At 39.6% G+C, this 22,022-nt stretch overlaps 1 protein-coding gene across 1 annotated transcript in view; it reads left to right on the plus strand.

Annotated features, from left to right (window-relative positions):
• LOC115826568 (NACHT, LRR and PYD domains-containing protein 12-like) overlaps positions 1-22,022 on the plus strand; it is a 65,947-nt gene that overhangs the window by 6,304 nt on the left and 37,621 nt on the right. The window contains exons 5-9 of the mRNA XM_030790448.1: positions 151-355; positions 557-2,372; positions 3,939-4,112; positions 4,465-4,630; positions 21,805-21,821. Coding sequence (XP_030646308.1) covers positions 151-355; positions 557-2,372; positions 3,939-4,112; positions 4,465-4,630; positions 21,805-21,821 — 2,378 coding nt within the window. The remainder of the gene's footprint in view (positions 1-150; positions 356-556; positions 2,373-3,938; positions 4,113-4,464; positions 4,631-21,804; positions 21,822-22,022) is intronic.

Below are 22,022 nucleotides of genomic sequence, written 5' to 3' on the forward strand. Positions count from 1 at the left end.
TAGTGAAGAATGACAAGTGTGCGTGTGCGTGTGCGTGTGTGTTTGTGTGCGTGTGTGTGCGCGCGTGTGTGTGCGTGTGCATGCATGTGTGTGTGTGTGTGCGCGTGTGTGCGTGTGTGTATGTGTGTGTGTGTGTGTTCCTTATTTCAGGAGCTTGAACACAAAGTCATCACTTTAGTGAAGAATGAGCTGAAGAAGTTCCAGATGTTTCTGAGGGCAGATTACCCAGCATGCCCTGAGAGGAAGGTGGAGGATGAGGAGGGTGAGAGGAGTGTCAGACAGGGGGCGCTGAAGATCACACTGCACGTCCTGAGGACCATGAAACACACACACCTGGCTGACACTCTGGAAACAGGTAAGATCTCTGGATCATTTACACATATATGCTCAGCAGAAAGTATAAGTATGTGTGTGTGTGTGTGTGTATATATATATATATATATATATTTTTTTTTTTTTTTTAACACAAAAAGTCTGAACTGTAGAAAGTATCATTTTAATAATATTGTACATGAATAAATGGTTAATGCTTCTCTTTCTTTACCCTGTTTATCAGAACTGGGTTTTATGACTCACTGTACACTCAAGTCTAAACAAAAGAAGAAATTCAAAAAGATATATGAAGGATTAGCAAAGCAAGGAAACCCCAGACTTCTCAGTGAGATCTACACAGAGCTCTACATCACAGAGGGTGGAAGTGGAGAGGTCAATAATGAACATGAGGTCAGACAGATTGAGACAGCATCCAGGAAACCAGCAACAGCAGAGACACCAATACAGTGCAATGACATCTTTAAACCCTTACCTGGACAGGACAAACCCATCAGAACTGTGCTGACAAAGGGAGTTGCTGGCATTGGAAAAACCGTCTCTGTGCAGAAGTTCATTCTGGACTGGGCTGAAGGAAAAGCTAATCAGGATGTCTACTTCATATTTCCACTTCCTTTTCGGGAACTGAATTTGATGAAGGAGAAAAAACTCAGTCTGATGGGTCTTCTTCATCAGTTTTTTAAAGAAACAGATGATGAAACCATCACTGACTATGAGAAGTACAAAGTCATGTTCATCTTTGATGGTCTGGATGAGTGTCGACTTCCTCTGGATTTCCACAGCAATGAGATCATGTGTGACGTAACAGAACAAACCTCACTGGACGCTCTGCTGACAAACCTCATCAAGGGAAATCTGCTTCCCTCTGCTCTCCTCTGGATCACCTCCAGACCAGCAGCGGCCAATCACATCCCTCCTGAGTGTGTTGACCAGGTGACAGAGGTGCGAGGGTTTAATGACCCTCAGAAGGAGGAGTACTTCAGGAAGAGAATCAGAGATCAGAATCTGGCCGACAGAATCATCTCACACATCAAGTCATCAAGGAGCCTCTACATCATGTGTCACATACCAGTCTTCTGTTGGATTTCAGCCACTGTTCTAGAGAGAATGTTGAGTGAAACAGAGAGTGGAGAGGTCCCAAAGACTCTGACTCAAATGTACACACACTTCCTGATCTTTCAGACCAAACAGAGGAATCAGAAGTATGAAGGACATTATGAGATGGATCCACACTGGAATAAAGAGAGCATTCTGTCACTGGGAAAACTGGCTTTTCATCAGCTGGAAAAAGGCAACCTGATCTTCTATGAAGAAGACCTGAGAGAGTGTGGCATTGATGTGAGAGAAGCATCAGTGTACTCAGGAGTGTGCACCCAGATCTTTAGAGAGGAGTTTGGGCTGTACCAGAGGAAGGTGTACTGCTTTACTCATCTGAGCATTCAGGAGTTTCTGGCTGCTTTGTATGTGGTTCTGTCCTTCAGTAACAGAACAAATAACACAGAGCAGATTCAGAGCACAGAACTTTTCAGCCTCTTTACCAAGACAACAATGTCAGACCTCCTCAAGAGTGCAGTGGACAGGGCCTTACAGAGTGAGAATGGACACCTGGACCTTTTCCTCCGCTTCCTTCTGGGTCTCTCACTGGAGTCCAATCAGACTCTCTTACGAGGCCTACTGACACAGACAGGAATCAGCTCCCAGAGCAAAGAGGAAACAGTGAAGTACATCAAGGAGAAGATCAGGGAGAATCCCTCTCCAGAGAAATCCATCAATCTGTTCCACTGTCTGAATGAACTCAATGACCATTCTTTAGAGGAGGAAGTACAAACATACTTGGAGGGGAGAGGTTCAGGTCCTTTCCTTTTTAAAGAAAAAGGCTGTCTGTTGGATGTCTGTCTCTCTCCTGCTCAGTGGTCAGCTCTGACCTTTCTGTTGCTGAACTCAGAGGAGAAGCTGGATGAGTTTGAGCTGAGGAAATACGACAAATCAGATGAATGTCTGATGAGACTACTGCCAGTGGTCACAGCCTCCAGAAAAGCCAAGTGAGCACTGTCTTTACTGTGTGCGTGTGTGTGTGTGTGTGCGTGTGTGTGTGTGTGTGTGTGTGAGTGTGATAGAGTGATAGAGAGAAAAAGACAGAGCGAGAGAGAGAGTTGTTTATATTTTGTCATAGGATAGTGATAGGCCTGGAAGACTCCCACAAATTGTATTATAATTTTCCCTGTGACAGTTTTCACAACTGCTTATATATATTTTATGAAACAATACTCCCTTTTCCTCAAAATCATAAATACAAAACCAAAAAGGCACATTGTACCGCTAAAAAAAACACCTGACATAAACCTCCTTCAGATGGATTTCATCAGGACCTCTGTCTGTTTGGATGTTTCCATGGTAACACTGTTTACAACAAGTTGGTTATTCCAACAGAGGGCGCCCTTTGCGTGTGTTACAGTTTTTCACAACGGTTTAGACATATCTCTGGGAGTGACCATTTCCCAAACTATAAACACAGCACCAGGCAAACTGCCTGGGCAAAATCTCACACCTCTCGAACAAAATCAAACATCCCACTGAAAACATGTTATCTTCAGTCTGAATGAAGCCTTTCCTTATCAAATGTCATAGACACCACTGACAAACCATTACACACTGCTCAGAGCAATCTAGTACACGACCATAAAAATATATATGAATGAGTTTCACTGTAAAAAATGGTTTAACAGTTCTGGGTTTGGGTGGAAACAGCTGAGTTGTGTGTATAGACTTAGTGACTGAGCTTTGGTTAGCTAATGTACAGGCTTTAGAATTTCTGCTCATAGAAACAGTTTCAGACACAATAATGTTTCTGAAAACGTATATTACAGTTAAAATGTAAACATTTTGAAATGGTTTTGCTGGCACGCTTTATATTATGGGCCATATGTTTGAGGGAGAGAAAGAGAAAGTGATGTGTTTTGTGGGATAATTGTATCCACTGCCGGTGAATGATGTTAGATGATTGTACAAGCGTGGGGGTTCCCAGATACACAAATATTGCTGTAAAATGTCTGAATTCTAGAAATGAATGTTTTTAACCCTGGGTCAGGCAAGGGTCCACAAAAGGCTGCAGTTTAATCGGGCGTGAAGTATATATAATTAACTGAGTATATATGAAATATAAATATAAATAGTGCAGGCACATTCACTGTGTGTGTCAGTGGGGGGGAGCAGCGCTGTGTTTTGTCTGCTATCTACCTCACATGTTCTGAGCATGTGTAGGGCCCACATTAAGACTGACAGCCTCCTTGAACTCTCAGCAATGGGCCTTGTTTTGGAGACAAAAGGAAGAGCGAGTTTGCTATTTATTCTGAGTATTGAATATGAGTGCAGCCGCACTCCACAGTGCTCTCTGGACATCTCGGTTTTGCAGTCTGTGAAGGTTAGGATTGTGAATTATACCATCTGTGGTCCATAAGAGTGTGAAGTTTTGTATACTTTGTATACTCTGTGGACTACAGACCTCTGGTTGCTTTTTAATGTGTGTGTGTGTGTGTGTGTGTGTTATGTTGTTATGATAATTACAGAGATCTGTGGAGAATATTCACGTGTCATTATGTTTCTCCCAGGCTGTTTAGTTGTAATCTGACAGAGAAAAGTTGTTCTGCACTGGCCTCAGCTCTCAGCTCAAGGTCCTCTCATCTGACAGAGCTGGACCTGAGTTTTAATAATCTGCAGGATTCAGGAATGAAGCTGCTCTGTGATGGACTACAGAGTCCACACTGTAAACTGGAGATATTAAAGTAAGGTCATCTCTCTGAGAGCTAAAATGTACACACACACATAGGGGAGTTGAAGGGGGCATCTGGAAGTGTGATAAGTTTAAACAAAACTAATCTGTATATTAAGTGAACACACAGACACACACACCCCTTCATTCTCGTATACACAGACACAAACTCTCTCTATGTTTCTCCTTATTTCTGATATTTCTGCAGTAGACACATACAGACTTCACAGTACACACACACATACTAACACACACACAAACTGAAAGACCCATTCCAGATTTTTATATTTGTGCTGATCTACTGATCCATAGAAATAAAGCTTGCCAGTCTGTGTGTGTTCTTTGTGTCATTACTGTTCTCATAGGCTGTGGGAGTGTAATCTGACAGAGGAAAGTTGTCCAGCTCTGGCCTCAGTTCTCAGCTCAAACTCCTCCACCCTGCGAGAGCTGGACCTCAGTGACAATAAACTGCAGGATTCAGGAGTGAAGCGGCTCTCTGCTGGACTGGCGAATCCACACTGTAAACTGGAGGTACTGGGGTAAGATGGCCTTTCTAAGAGACATGCATGATACAGTGTGAAAACACACACACACGCACATTTTATCTGAGAAGTTGTTTGTTTAGGGGCTGAACTGTAAACTGTATCTGATCTGTAAAACCATTATGCAAAACAATTGACCCTTTCGCTAAGTCCCGCCCCCTTGGTTACTGTTGCTACGCCTATCAAGCTTTCACACCCGGCGTGTCAATCTATAGCGTTTTCAACGATATCAATGAGAGATATTCCAAAGGAAATAATAGCACATTTCTGGAATCACAGTCCTGAAATTTTAGAGGGAAGTAGCTGGAAAGGACTACAATAAGCATTTGAGAGCTACATTCATAATATAACTTGTCGGCAGAGCATTGTGAATGAGGAGGACATTAAAATCGAGGGAAGAGCTGGGTTGGCCTCGGATGAGCTATTGATCAAAGCACATGCACAAATGCAAAATAACACAATATATATAAAACTAACCCAGCGAGTTAAAAATGTTTACTAGTAGTATCTGTCAGAGCCAACTTTTTAAAGTAAAACTGCATACATCACTAAAACCTACAAGCCTTGTGGTCACTATTAGGCTACTACCCGAGTAGCTAACGTCAAGTTAGCCAAATTAGCTATTCAACCGCTAGAGGACATTCGTGATATGGCTGAACCAAGAGTTGTCGTCAATGAGCGGTTTGATGTCATGCTCTACACATGCGTTCAACAAATACAGTACAACTACCTCTTCATTACAAACGTGTGTAAACAAAGCGTCAGCACGTTTTCAATAACACTGAGTCGGTTAGCAATTACATTTGACACGGCAGTATGGCTGCGATTAGTGTATCACTCAAAATAAAAGACTACACAGATTTCTTTGCCAATGTGTAGTGTTATGCCAGCCATGGAAAGTCGTTAATCACAATAGAGACCGAGTTTAATTACTATATGTTGTCACTGGCGACATCTCTCCTGCAGCGTTTTTAGCTTTGGCAAAGCGAAAAATACAACACCCCCTGTAAACTTTGAGGGTATCTACGGTATCTGCAGTCGGAATTGCGGGTTCCATATGCACACCGTTTCGACATTTTCCCTTGTTCTGAAAGCCTGACAGACCTCCCGTGCCTAGTTACGGTTGCTAACGTTGAATTGGAAAGTGGCTGTTCTAGGGAGGGGCTTAGCGAAGGGTCACTTATGTCTGAAGTGGGAGAATTCTCTCTCTCTCTCTCTCTCTCTAGTCTGTGCAACTGCAGTATAACAGAGAAAGGCTTTGCTGCACTGGCCTCGGCTCTGAGAGCAAACCCCTCACACCTAAGAGACGCAAATATAAGCGGGAACAAAGCAGGAGTGAAGTTGCTTCCTGATCTAATTGATGACCCATGCTGTACACTGGAGATACTTGGGTTGTGAGGTGTGACTGTTCCAATGGGAAGTTGTCAGGAGTTATCAGTGAGTGACTGACTATTCTTCCCTTTCTCTCATCTTACAACATGTTAATGTACTGATCATCTGATCTGTTCAGAGATGTCTGAGGGCTGTTTGTTTAACACTGTTCTTTCTACTCCAGTATCCCCTGGGACTCATTGACCCTCCTGTAGACATTCCCTTCTGGGAACTGTGCTAATTCACCAGTCTCTGGATCAAGTTTCATTATTGTTTCAGGAAGAGGGAGTGATTCGGTTATAGCTGTTGCATTTTAAACATCACTGGAGTTTTTTACTTTTGTCATAAACTTGTGCACAATTTATCGGTTTAGTATGATACTTATGTTTGGAGACTTTTATTCTGCTCCACAGAATATGTAAAATGTGTTTGATTTTCTTCCACATCATTCCACACCTTCACCTTAATCTTTATAGTGTTGCTTTATTTAAAATGTTGACTGTGTGCCGAGTGAAAAATGGCCATGGAACAAAAGAGACCTATTGAACTAATGTGAATCTGTGCTGACATGTCTAATCTCTCTGTGTGTTACTGATTAAACTCTCGTTTCTAAAGCCTGTCTCCTGTTCAGCTGTGTGAGCCTGTGGTGTCATGATCTCTGTCTATGACTATAGTATATAGGATTATATGACATCTCTTTGTGACTGCATATCTATACCTATATATGCATTCACCTCTAGAATGTGAAGTAGTAGCTAGCAGCTAGATAATTATATAGATTAATTCTTCATATGTCTCCCTATATACAGAAAATTATACGGCAATTTATCCCAACAAGTGTGACACACACACACACACACACACACACGTTCTCTACAGACTGAGCTAATCAGCTTCCATAACTTATTACAACTAGTTATTACAGCTTCTGGGTACCAGTTAGAACATTCACTTTGACTTCTTTTAACTGACAGTCTGATGAGTCTGTTTATGTGAGTAAATGTTGGGAGTTTGTGAAAAAGTGTAACATTGACATAATCTCACTGCTGATGGGAGAGCCCACATACAGAATGAAAATCAAACTAATTCATGACTGATTTGTTAGCTTATAACGATTATGAAAAGAGATTATGATCATGACTATAGGAAATGAGAGATTTGTTGTCTGGGCACATGAGTGTAAAGAATTCCATGAAACATTACATCATAAATCTGTTGACCTGTGTGTGACACTGATACCTGTATGAGTGACACTGTGATACCTGTATTAGTGATGCTGCAATAACTGTATAATACTGTAATAACTGTGTGTGTGTGTGTGTGTGTGTGTGTGTGTGTGTGTGTGTGTGTGTGTGTGTGATGTAATGATGCACGTGTTAAATGATCGTATAGCTGTGCACAGCCTGTGTAATTTTTTTGGGTTAAGTCACCACCCCCTCTCTGCATTTCAACCATCCAGAAGACCTCTGGGTCGCAGCCACTGCAGACAACGCTGTGGGAAACCGCTGCATTCATTCAGCAGTTCAAACTGAATGGACTGAAATGGAAAAAAAAAATACAAGGAGAACAGCAAAAAACAAATAATAACAAACAGCTGATGCACAAGGTTAGCAAGACCACAAACAACAGCATTCGCCATCTCAAGACCAAGCTCAGAATGAAAGGAATATATGGTCTAAATCGGTGCCTCTCAACCCTGCTCTACCTAACAGCCTGACCTCATCAGCGGCACTTTTGATTGGCTGAGCACACCTGATTTAATCAAAAGCATGTTAATCACACTAATCAGGTGTGTTCAGAGCAAGGACAGATAGATGATATGCAGAGCAGGGGTCCCCCAGGAGCAGGGCTGAGAAACAATGGTCTAAATAGCGTTGACAGGAAGAACCAGGTGAGACTAATCACTAGAACATGAAACTAATTGAATCAAAGTCTTGTCAAATGGTGAAATGTCGCCCTCTAGTGGTTGGAGATCCTTTGTGAAAATGTGTGTGTGTGTGTGCAGTGCTTGAAACAGTAACAAAAAAGTGCCGTATGAAATATGGAACGGCATGAAATCTGGAACGGGTGCATCCGGTTGGCCATGCGTCAAATTCTGTCTACAGTTACTAATGTAAACTATCACATTTGGAGGCACCAAACTGTGAAACGGCTATAAAGATACAACATGCTTACAAAAAGTAATGTGTGAAGGATTGAAATCCCACTTTTGTGGTGTATCTAATCCCTTTACAATACGTTTGGCAAACCGAGCCGCTAATACAGATATGACATGGGATATACATTACATGTCTGTACGAAAAGAATTATTGTCGTGAATTTGCAGTTTGGTAGTGTGTCTAGCGATTAGGTATCGTGTTGCTTCTATATTTTAATTCATTGATTTTCCCACTTTGATTTTGCAATGCACCGTTGTATTGTCGACACAATTTGACGCATTTCCTGTGAAAATGGCTAACCGGATGCACGAAATGGCTAACCGGATGCACCTGCATACGTCAAATTCTGTCGACAATACAACAGCTAACCGGCTAACCGGATACACGAAATGGTTACCCGGATGTACCGGTCACAGATTTCATGCCGTTCCATATTTCATACGACACCGGTGTCGTATGAAATATGGAACGGCATGAAATCTAGAACGGGTGCATCCGGTTAGCCATTTCGTACGTCCGGTTAGCCATTTTCACAGGAAATGCGTCAAATTGTGTCGCCAATTCAACGGCTAACCGGCTAACCGGATGCACGAAATGGCTAACCGGATGTACCGGTCCCAGATTTCATGCCGTTCCATATTTCATACGACGCCGGTGTCGTATGAAATATGGAACGGCATGAAATCTAGACCGGGTGCATCCGGTTAGCCATTTCGTGCATCCGGTTAGCCATTTTCACAGGAAATGCGTCAAATTGTGTCGACAGTTACTAATGTAAACTGTCGGATCCACCAAAAAAGTAAAGAAATATCTCTTTTACCCCGCTAAAATATCTCTTTTACCCCGTTGTCTATTGTCAGCGTCTATTAAATGTGTATACGAACAGAATTATTGTCGTAAATTTATAGTTTGGTTTACGAAAGATTAAGAATCATGTGTCGCTCGGGGCTTTTATTTATTTCAGAGATGTTTTTGTTTATCCCGTAGACTCATAACGTGAATTATGTACCTACCTATATTACAGTTAATTGATTGATTCTCCCACTTTGTGTCACTTCAAGCAGCAGATGTTTAAATGTCTCATGTCATCAAAAACGTGCTATCAATGAATTTTATGCCACCCAACCTCTATGCACAGCTTGATGGCAAAAAAAAAAAAAAAAATTTAAAAATGTAAAAATGCTTTCAATCATTTTCTTACAACTGAAGTCGTATGCTGTTTGAAACACAGATGTTAAACATATATTAAGATCAATGCACTGTTGTACTTCAGGAATAAATCATTTGTTATGATTCCTAATCTGAGGCATCAAATTTACTCTGAAAGGAAAGGAACCTGTGCATGGTTGTACCAAAATGGATAGTTTGTTGTTTTGTTGTTATTTTGTTGTTTTGGACTATATTCCCAGTTATGCACTTATGCACCACAGAGATCTGTTCACAGCATTGTCCTTTCACATTATTTGGTGCCCTCAGTGAAGATGTGCTGAAGGTCCTGATCAGAGATTTAGTCCTAAATACTTACACAGTGTTTTACAATGTTATGACACTTTCTAACACTACAGTCTTGAAATACTACACTTCACACAGGGAGTTTTGATTTTTGATGTGTTATTTTTAATGGGGTTACCAGACCTGTATCAAAATTTATGAACACACACAAAAGAACAAACACAGTATAACAGCAATGTAAAAATATATGCAAAGTATATACATACATGAACATGCATAAACCTACGTCATGGGAACAGAGAGACAGTGTATGATAGAAAGAGAGAGAGAGAGAGAGAGAGAGAGCACAATACAGACAAAAACGGAAACTGTCAACGTCCAAAGAGGTCTTGTGCTGGTCCCCAATGACCTACTGTGGAAACAGAAGATGGAAATAAATAGGTCAGGATTAAGTTTGTTAGTCAAACAGAACATTGGTGAGTGGTTTATTGTTAATGCAAAAGTACTGAATAGAAAAAAAAATATTACCGAACCCTTCACTGTATAAACACATTTCATGTGAGCAGGGAGTGAGAGAGAGAGAGAGAGAACAAAAGAGACAAAAACCAGGAGAAACAGCAGAAATGCTTAATAAAACAACGAAACAAAACTGTCAACGTCCTAACAGGTCTCGTGTTGGAGTCCAATGACCTACAGTGGAAAAAGAAGAGGGACATAAATAGGTCAGGATTTTTTTTAGTCAGACAGAATATTGGTGGTTGGTTTATTGTTACTGCAAAAGTACTGAATAGAAAAAAAGATTACTGAACCCTTCATTGTACAACTTATGTGTACAAATAATGATAATGATAGTCACCTGACTGTAGTGGCTGGAAAACATCACTGCCCGGCCGATGAAATCAGAGTTCTAGGATCATGTGACAGTTAAAATATCAGATTTTTTAAACATCAAGTACATTTTATCTCATGACAACATTTTTCCTCATGATACTCATCAACACTATTTTACAAAATTAGGTAAACTAAGGGTGTTAGGAATAAATTTAGTATTATAGATTAGAGCTACACCCCCACCTTTCTTTGCTGCCCTAGCAGCACAGGAAAAGGAATAGTTTGGGGATGAAGCTTCACTTAAAGGGAGAAAAATGTCTTTAACCAAGTTTCACACAAACCCATCATGTCAAGGCTAAGATCACTGATCAGGTCACTAACAAGCAACGCTACTCTGGCCTGCCTGCCTCTAGTACCAATAGTCTTCAGCTGGTCCAGAATGCTGCTGCTAGAATTCTGACCAAAACAAAGAAGTTTGATCACATTAGCCCTGTCCTGGCTTCCCTTCATTGGCTCCCAATTCATACAAGGGCAGATTTTAAGGTCCTCTTATTAACGTATAAAATTTTACATGGGCTTGCGCCTTCCTACCTGTCTGACTTAATTACACCCTATAACCCACCTCGCACCCTGCGCTCTCAAGATTCTGGATTATTAGTCATTCCAAGAGTTAAAAAGAAGTCCGCTGGTAACCAAGCCTTTTCCTACCGCTCTCCCTTCCTTTGGAATGGTTTACCTACAGAAGTTAGAGAAGCAAACTCTCTCAATACCTTTAAAACCAGACTAAAGACTTATCTATTTTCTCAAACTTATGCATGATATAATTTTGATTTGACTTTGTTATACACATGTAAAGCCCTTTGAGACTATAAATAGTGATATTGGGCTCTAAATAAATATTATTATTATTATTATTATTAGTCAGTCTTATTATGATCTCTGTTGAAGGTATTAGAAATCCGACTGATGCACCAATTGTAAGTCGCTTTGGTAAAAAGCGTCTGCCAAATAACTAAATTGTAAATTGTAAATTGTATTATTATTATTATTATTATTATTATTATCATTATTATGTCTTTGTATTAAAGAAACATTTTCCTTTTTGCTTACCAGGCATGCTCTTAAGAGCACATGATGCCAAAGATGTGGCATGGTGACATCTTAAATGCCACAATTCTGCCTCTTTCAATGCTTGTGTTTCCACTGCAATTTCTCTGACCTCCAGTTCAGCCATCTCATGAAAGAATAAAAGTGAATGTGAGCTGAAAATCTCATTTTATAAAGAAGTTGAAAATAGGATTTTTCCAGTGGTTAAGACATGTACTTGATTTTTAATTTACAAGGTCATTTTGCGAGTTAAAGGTCATACAAAGTAAGAGACTTACGGTACAAACAGACACCCCACAGTTCTGGCCGTGCGTCTGGAGCCATTGTGATGGGCAGGTGACAGCCCAGCTGCTCAGGTCCCAAACGCTCCTAAAGGCATTTCTACAAACATCATTTTATTATAACGAAATGAAAGTGCAAGTAATGTAGTTGTTATACTTGTTAATGCAAGGACTGTCTATATCTCACATAAAGTATGGTCATTTTCGGTTCATGGCATTTGTGAAGTATAAGGTCACACGGAACATCTGTAATACCTAAGCAAGTCAAGATCTTCTGGCTGGATGTTCTGATACATTCCCAGTGAATCATAGACCCTCATTGTCCTCCTGGGACCATCAAAGACCTTTTGGAAAGTACCCAGTTAAAACAAACACTCAATCATCAGTAAATTAAAAAGAAATGTGTTAAATCCACTAATTCTCAAACAAACCCAAAGGATAAAATGATTTCCTTCCTCAGGGGTCTTGCATCCAACGACTCGGGGTAGGAGAATCATGGAGTCAGCCTTAACATCCTGTTTAAATATGAGCTCAGTAAGAACTCAAAGTTAAAAGTGAAAACATCAACTTGTTAAACAAAGACTTTAAGAATCTTACCTTCAAATAACAGAGAACGCGGTCCGTAATGTTTCCGAAATGGGTCCAGTCACGCCACCAAGACACAAACGCATGAGCAGGAACAGACTTAACCTGTTTAAAAAGTCATGTCAGTTCACTGACGCTCAGACACTGACCGAGGGAGGAATTTATTAGGGAGTTTAGACTCACATGCTCGGTTCCAGCTGCAAGTTGGGCTATCCTTGTGTCAACAATCTGCAATGATGGAAATAAGTAAGTAAGATATTCCATATCCTTTATAGAAAAAGACATTCCAAAAAAAGACTATAATCACATCATCAGTCAGCCATGGGAAGTCCCTCTTAGAAGGTCGAAGAGACTTGAAGTCCTTTGCAGTGGCCTGGCAGTTGTTGATCCTGATAACGGCGCAGTATTCATTTGCCATTTCTAAAATTGTGCCAGAATGTTCTTAAGATAAAAGCAGAAAACATGAGTTGTGCATTGTGATCATGCTGTGCATTCAAATAAAAAGTTTAGGGGGTACAATCATTTTTTTTAATCGGTTAAGTTTATTTGCATTACCTCATCATCAGGATCAACTGGAAACAATGCAGACGAGAAGGTGTTTTGTCCTGTGGCAAGTAAACAACTATTGAGTGTTTTCACATTATGTTAAGTTATTATGTGAAGTATAAAACTCTGTCAAACGCTTCCCTCATTCTGACCTGTCTCTTCCTCAACCTGACTTGACTCTTGCTGACTGGGCTGACTCAGGACAGTGTAGTCATGATCAGTTACACTGAATGCTGAAAATAAGGTGAAAAACATAGCACATGGCTACGGTGTTTAGTGTAAAACATCGCGACATAACGTCATGAGCCTTTCAACTCTTACTTACAGATAGTGAGGTTCCCTGACTCCAGAGCACTCGGTAAACCCTGGGAATGAACTGTAGTACACGCTGTAAAGAGAATGTCAGGCTGTTACATCATGACATTGCACACAGCAATAGTTAACACATAATGTGTTCAGACTGAACATGTAGGTACTGTAGGTTACCCAGTGGCTCCTCCCGTCTGTCGTAGGGCTTCAGATTTGCCACATTTACTTTTCGTTTCAGGGCCACACCCTGTAGATTGCATAATGTGGCAACTCGCTTTGAGGACAGCTCCTTCACAACATAAGGGCCGTCCCAGTTTCCCTCTAGTCCAGACCCTTTCCAACCCTCCTTCCTTTTATTCTTTTTCGCCACCTCTTGTCCTTCTTCTACTGTGAAACAACACACATTTTTCCTCTTGCGTGTTTCAAACATTTTCTTCTGTTTCTCCTGGGCCTCCCTGATGTTGCTCAACAACTCAAAAGGGTGAGATTGTAGTTTTATTGGAAACAATACCTTAAAGTAAGTGCTGCGATTCCATAAGGACTAAGGAGAGAAATACAACTTTAGCTGCAAACCTGTGCATTCAGTTCCTCAATTTGCTTGACCCTCTCATCAATACAGTCAGCAGGATTGCCAACGGAAAAATCATCATCCATTGGGCTTGAGTTAAGCATCTCCGGCATCTTTGGATGGCGGTGGAACATAGCATAGTATGGAGTGCATTTTGTGGATTTCTAACAAAACACAAAATACACCAAGGCACTCATCAGACACAAAACCAGGGTCTTAATTTCAGGTATATCAAGCAAGGTCTTGGCCACTCTCTTCAAACAGTTTAGTAATTTGATGTTGATCACTATATTTGAACATGTAGTACCTGTGTTGAGGTGTTGATTGCATACACCACAGCCTTCAAGTAGATGTGCCAATCATTCTGCTGTTCGTTTGTATATTTGGCCAGTCCCCTCTTTATAGATTGATTGGTTCATTCATCTTGGCCATTTGACTGCGGATGGTAGGTGGAGGTGATGCACTGTTTGATGCCCAGGCATTTGAAAATGTTTTCATTGAGCTGCAATACAAATTCAAGCTAGAAAATCCAAATTGTCTTGCAAACAGGTAAACATGTCCCTGATTTAAGAAAACAGTACATACAGACAGCCTGTATATAAAGAGGGGAGCGAAATGTTTCTATCTCTGAAAATGTGAAACACTTACTTTACAATTCATAGAAAATGTCTGTCTACCTGACTGACAAATTCTCGTCCCTGATCACAGATGACCTTGTCGACCAGGCCATAATCAAAGAGTTTTGACACCAGTCCCGAGGCCACATCTCCTGAGGGGCTCAGCGGCCACCCACGCGGTAAAAAGGTCTGTCATGGTAAGTATGTAAATGTCTCCCCTCTCTGTGATAGGCAGAGGCCCAATGAAATCAGCACAAATGACAGACCTGCTGAACCACCACCGGGTGCATGGTAGGAGCAACAGTGTTCAGGCTTTGGTTAAGTTGACACTAAGGACAACTGGCAATCTGTATATGATCAAAGACATATTTCATGAAAATATATATTGGGATGTACATACATAAGTTCTGTGTCTGCATTGCTATCATTAGTAAAGCTTACTCACCCACTGGATGGTGTCCTTGGTAATCGTCGTCCAATAATATGCTGAGCATATTTTTCTCATCGTATTGTTGCTGCCCAGATGTCCTCCTGTACCTGGGCCGTCATGGCACTCATGAAGTACCCGTGTTTTTTGCTCACTGTCCAGCACAACAAGCTGATTTTCAGTACCATGTGTTCCGACATAGTATGACAAATGGTCTGGGGAATAGAAAAACTGATTAAATAACATTACATAAATACGTGGGAAGTAAGAGTAAACTTGCATGGCACCTTAAGTAACTGTCAATGAAAAACTCTGTCATTAATGCACCTATCTACGTCTGTGCAATGCTCTTCCTCTCACACTACCTTGGATTCGAAACTTTTTTGCTGCTTTCCTCACTGCACACCTCCTCCTCTCTCCCTTTGTAGAGTCATGGTACTCCCCTGTCTCCTTGTAGAACTGAATTTCTCTGAACCACTCAGATGAATCCATGACTTCTTATTTTAGACATGAAAAACATACAGGAAATAAGTTACTATGTACAACAGGATCATTGATAAAGTCCATTTCCTGTTGATAGTACTTAGGTTGTGGCAAAGGTGGATCCCTATTCCCTCATCTGGACTGCCCTCTATCAGAGAACTCCTGTGCATAGGACTACTTTGTGCACTACTTAAGGATAAAAAAGACACAGATAAAATAAATGAATCAATTCAGTCTGCCAGCTAGGGGATGACACTTGCCTTTATCTGAAGGTTGATGGTTGAAATATCTGAAGGTTGAAGTATTTGTAGTCCTAACAGTTTGTCAAAATGAACTTGAACTTGTATGTCCTCTTTGCTCCTGTGAAAAGGAAGACAAGACCATTCATCTCTTATTTGACAGTTATCCTTTCTCATGTCGTTTTTAGATGGATGTTGCTGCTTTGTTATTTTTATGTTGTGACATCTTAGAGACGTCTGACTGCATTTTCTTTAGAAACTCTGACAAAAATGTTGATAAAAGGCAGAGCACTAAATCTGAAACCCATGTTACCTATTTCACACTTTTTTCCCCTTATAGAATTTCTTTTTACTTACATAAAAAAACCCATCATGGCCTCAGATAAAGAAAGCTTTGTAATATACTAAAGGTTATCAAAATAAAAATGTGTTTGGACATTTTCACATTGTATTTGTAGCCCATACTGTAATGTCCCTGCATCCCTAATTTTTATTTGTTATTATTGTATTTCATTTATAAAGAATGAAAGAAGGAAAGAAAGAAATGATATATATTATATGGAAACTCTATGGTGCTACCTTTTTGCACTATTCATTTATATATTTCATATACCAAACGAATGAATTAATGAATGAAAACAGTAGCATTAGCTAAAGTTATATCAGCACAACTTCGGTATTTAAAGTTCTTAAAACGCACTTTTTCAGAAATAGTTTTGATTAATTACGAATTAGCAGCTACAAGAAAACATACAAAGACTGATTCATTTGGTTACCGAAAAGCGTATTTGGTTTTTCTCAGACTCTGTAAACGTGATTTTTTGTATGTCTTCCGATGGTGTTTTTCTTCAATTTCGTTGCTTATTAACAAGAAACTCACAATGCACAGTTATATTTGTCTACACAATTTGACGCATTTCCTGTGAAAATGGCTAACCGGATGCACCCGTTCCAGATTTCATGCCGTTCCATATTTCATACGACACCGGTGTCCGTTCCAGACCGGTGTCGTATGAAATATGGAACGGCATGAAATCTGGAACGGGTGCATCCGGTTGGCCATTTTCACAGGAAATGCGTCAAATTCTGTCTACAGTTACTAATGTAAACTATCACATTTGGAGGCACCAAACTGTGAAACGGCTATAAAGATACAACATGCTTACAAAAAGTAATGTGTGAAGGATTGAAATCCCACTTTTGTGGTGTATCTAATCCTTTTACAATACGCTTGGCTAACCGAGCCACTAATACAAATAAGCGATGCTTTGCCCCTATACCCTGGCTCAATATACTAATTGTAGACGATATGACATGGGATGTACATTACATGTCTGTATGAACAGAATTATTGTCGTGAATTTGTAGTTTGGTAGTGTGTCTAGCGATTAGGTATCGTGTTGCTTCTATATTTTAATTCATTGATTTTCCCACTTTGATTTTGCAATGCACCGTTGTATTGTCAACAGAATTTGACGCATTTCCTGTGAAAATGGCTAACCGGATGCACGAAATGGTTAACCGGATGTACCCGTTCCAGATTTCATGCCGTTCCATATTTCATACGACACCGGTACTCCCCTTATTAACATGTTGGCAGGTGTATCGGCTTATATTAGCTAAGGTTGCCACCTTTGATTTGGCAAACTTTTTTTTACCCTCTGAAAATAGCTAACCGGATGCACCCGTTCCAGATTTTATGCCGTTCCATATTTCATACGACACCGGGAAAGAGGACAAATGTTCCGGGACTGACTATTAAAAAGAAGGACAATCCCAGGAAAACCAGGACAGGTGGCAACCCTAGTATCAGCAAATCATTACGTATTTCATTCTGAATTTCTACAGTGAATAAAAGATACAAGGAGATATGGCTGATGTTCACCATCGTTGTCTGACTCACGCGTTCTCTTTGTGCCCTTTTGGAGCCAGGCCAATACTGTTGGCACTAGCGTTACTTAGCATTAACGTTAACTTATTATGCTCTGTTCGAAATGTACACTCACTCACTATATAGTGTGTCTGCCATTTTGTAGTGCTGTTCGAAATCTCAACTGAAATTTTACGACATTATATAGTGCACTACAGAATGGTCGCGAGGCACGGCAAAATGTAGTGTACAGAGGCTGTACCCTATTTAGTACGTTAGTATGCGCTTTTGGACGCAGCTAAGCTGTACCCTACATCGATCGACTTAGACCATCATACATTGCGGCCTGTCGTGAAAGCAGAGAGTCTTTACAGACCAATCAGGTGCGGATATTCTGGCGTTTGTTTATGCGACAGAGATAATAATTACGAATATCCGGCGCATAATTATGTTGCAGCTTAACGTCCAAATAGTGTCCGAAATGTATCAACAGCAGTCAACCGTTACCCCCTAGTGAGTGTTCTATGTAGCAAACACTATATAGTGAGTGAGTGAGTGAACAAGTGAGCATTTCGATCACGGGGTTAGACTTGTATTAACGTTATTACTTGTCGAGAGAACGGGAACAGGTGAGCGTCACGTAGTGCCCCCTGGGTAATGCAGTTTAGATAGGGTCATTATGAATCGCCCAGAACCTGATTTGGAGAGGGCAGAAAAGAGCACCAGCAGCCTATGAGAAGTGCCGGTACACAAGAAAAAGTCACGGTACGCCAAAGAGTAAAATGTCGAAGTACCGGTACTGCATACCGGTGAGTACCGGCCCATATCGAGCACTGTGTGTGCGTGCGTGTGTGTGAACCCTGTTACAGAAATTGTGTGACTTCACATACACCTGAAGTTTCACTAATCCAGTTAAATCTATGTGTTCTAATAATTATTATAATTATTATATTACATTGATAAGTAGGCTATTGAAAGTCTGCAAACTAATTAATAAGTAATATTTATTAATTCACGTTTGAACATGAACCGGAAGTCTCTCCCACCTGCTTGAGAGACGGTATCTACTGGTGTTCAAAAGATTCATGTTTTTTTCCAGTTACGAGAAAGACCAATCAATCGAAGTAAGACGACAGAACTACGAGAACTACAAATTGAATCAGACATCAAGAATCAACCTTTTAGAATGTTTATTTATTTTCTTCACTTCAAAGAAGTTTGACAGAGTTCTGTGCCCTTACACGAGACGACACTAACGAGAGATGGCGAGCCACTCATTGTAGTGAACTTGGAAACAGTTGAGGCCGTGCGGTATGGATCTCTCTTTCGCTTATTTTGTCCCCCCAAGCTTGGAGAGCTATTTTTTTCCGTTGGATACTACACCCAGCTAGAATAGCTGGTGTGCTGAACTTTTTGAACTGAATTACTTATAAATCGATTGAACTGATTCGTGTCACCCTAATTTATATTGGATAATGAAATTGTAATTTTGATTTGTGAACATTGTGTGTTTGTGATGAATTTTGTGTATAACTGTTATTAATCAATAACATTGTATGCTTAGTTATAAGGGTGCACCCATAGCCTTGTTTATTTATATCTGATTATATAGAAATATATTTGATACGTTTTTATCAAGTTTTATTTATTTATGCTTAATAGATAATATAATATAATATAATATTAATAATAATAATATAATATTGATGTAGCTCTGAACTGACTATTTTATTGAATAAGTAGATTGAACGTATAAACCTACTGGTCCAAAAGTATATTTAATCAGGCGTTACTGAAGTACCTGTCACATTTATATATGCTTTACATATGTATATTTAATCAGGTATTACTGAGGTACCTGTTACATTTATAAAAACTTTACATATGTATATTTAATCAGGTGTTACTGAAGTACCTGTCACATTTATATATGCTTTACATATGTATATTTAATCAGGTGTTACTGAAGTACCTGTTACATTTATATATGCTTTACATATGTATATTTAATCAGGCATTACTGAAGTACCTGTTACATTTATATATGCTTTACATATGTATATTTAATCAGGTGTTACTGAAGTACCTGTTACATTTATATATGCTTTACATATGTATATTTAATCAGGTATTACTGAAGTACCTGTTACATTTATAAAAACTTTACATATGTATATTTAATCAGGTGTTACTGACGTACCTGTCACATTTATATATGCTTTACATATGTATATTTAATCAGGTGTTACTGACGTACCTGTCACATTTATATATGCTTTACATGTGTATATTTAATCAGGTGTTACTGAAGTACCTGTCACATTTATATATGCTTTACATATGTATATTTAATCAGGTGTTACTGAGGTACCTGTCACATTTATATATGCTTTACATATGTATATTTAATCAGGCGTTACTGAAGTACCTGTCACATTTATATATGCTTTACATATGTATATTTAATCAGGTATTACTGAAGTACCTGTCACATTTATATATGCTTTACATATGTATATTTAATCAGGTATTACTGAAGTACCTGTCACATTTATATATGCTTTACATATGTATATTTAATCAGGTGTTACTGCCGTACCTGTCACATTTATATATGCTTTACATATGTATATTTAATCAGGTGTTACTGCCGTACCTGTCACATTTATATATGCTTTACATATGTATATTTAATCAGGTGTTACTGACGTACCTGTCACATTTATATATGCTTTACATATGTATATTTAATCAGGTGTTACTGACGTACCTGTCACATTTATATATGCTTTACATATGTATATTTAATCAGGTATTACTGAAGTACCTGTCACATTTATATATGCTTTACATATGTATATTTAATCAGGTGTTACTGCCGTACCTGTCACATTTATATATGCTTTACATATGTATATTTAATCAGGTGTTACTGACGTACCTGTCACATTTATAAAAGCTTTACATATGTATATTTAATCAGGTGTTACTGAAGTACCTGTTGCATGTGGCTGAACAGATGTGTATTGGCTGAAGTCCCTCCTCTTCTCCTTACTTTGCGTCTCTGATATGACTGATTGGTTAAAATATTTTGACTGTCACCCAGACTCTGTACATTATATGACTCAGATGATGTTTCCACCACAGTGAATCTTTCACGAGGAGCTGACTTCTGACTGCCAGGTGTGTATTATAACTGCCAGGTGTGTATTATAACTGCCAGGTGTGTATTATAAGGTGTATAAGGTATATGACGTGCGTAACAACATTCAGTGTCTTTACTGTCTCCCTGTCTTTCCTCTCTCCTCCATAAATCCACTCATGAGAAAAGACTGGAACTGCTGCAGTGTTAGAACTGAAAGATAAGTGCCATGGTGTGGTTGGACCTGCCTGTTATCTGTAGATAAGTCAGAAGAGAAACACAAGAGGAGGAGAAAGTCAGAGAGAGGAGAAAACCAGAGGAGCAGCATTCCACTCTGGATTCCACAGGTCTGGAAACTGTCTGCTAATTAAGAATGTGTATACCACTATACTCTAAAATACTCTTTTGACTCAACACAACTTTAAAAGATCAACATAAAAATATCTCCAGCTTTTAATGTTGCTGCCACTCTACATAACCAGTCACAGACTTGAACAGGACAACCAGGCTCCAAAAAAGTTACATGTTTTAAGACAGTGTTTAGTCCTCTGGTCACTGTAACAGGCAGATCAGTGAAGTATCAGACGCATTAACTACTTTACTCTGACAGAGAGTTCACCTCACAACCATCTACACTTCAGTCAGTTATCGATCATCTTCTCTGCTCTCACTGATCTGTGGTGGAATGCATGTTCTGCTACAAAAACGTTGTCCTTTGAGGAAATATGTTTAGTATTCAGAATGAGTGAATATGTTTGTAAATATGAACTGTAACCAATAAAAGTAATTATTTAGGGTAATTCAGTGAATACTAATGCAATGTTAGTTCACGACACAGAGTTCACACTGTATCATCTCCCTCTCATCTCTTTCCTGCACGACCACATTCCACCACCTTTAAACACCCAAAACATCAAACCCGACTGTGAAACTCCTCCTGCAGTCACTCAGGTTACAGTCTGATTAGGATGAACAGGTTTACATCAGAGTGAAAGCTAAACTGCTCTGGGCACCATCCATACTGTGGAGAGAGAAGAATATAACTCCCAGTTAAATGAGGCTGTATATGATTACAGTCGACACAGACCAGAGAAACAGGGAATAACTGGAGTGAGGGAAAATTTTTAATCTTTTTATGGAGAGTGACGGTGGAGGTCAAACTTCATCAAGGTAAAGACTCTAAAAATGTCTCAGTGTGTCGGATTCACTTCCTCAATTTGAACTGAATTTGATTTGAGCTAGTAAACAGGACATGGAACTGGAATAGAATTCCAGCATAAGGAACTGAATTCAGCTAGAAATGCACTGAATTCTTAATGGGGGATGGGGGTCTTTAAAACAGAAGAGACAGTTGTTCTTCACTTACACAATGTGTTTATCTAATGTACAGAGAA

This window comes from Chanos chanos, chromosome 13 (assembly GCF_902362185.1).
Source record: "Chanos chanos chromosome 13, fChaCha1.1, whole genome shotgun sequence".
Lineage (NCBI taxonomy): Eukaryota > Metazoa > Chordata > Actinopteri > Gonorynchiformes > Chanidae > Chanos > Chanos chanos.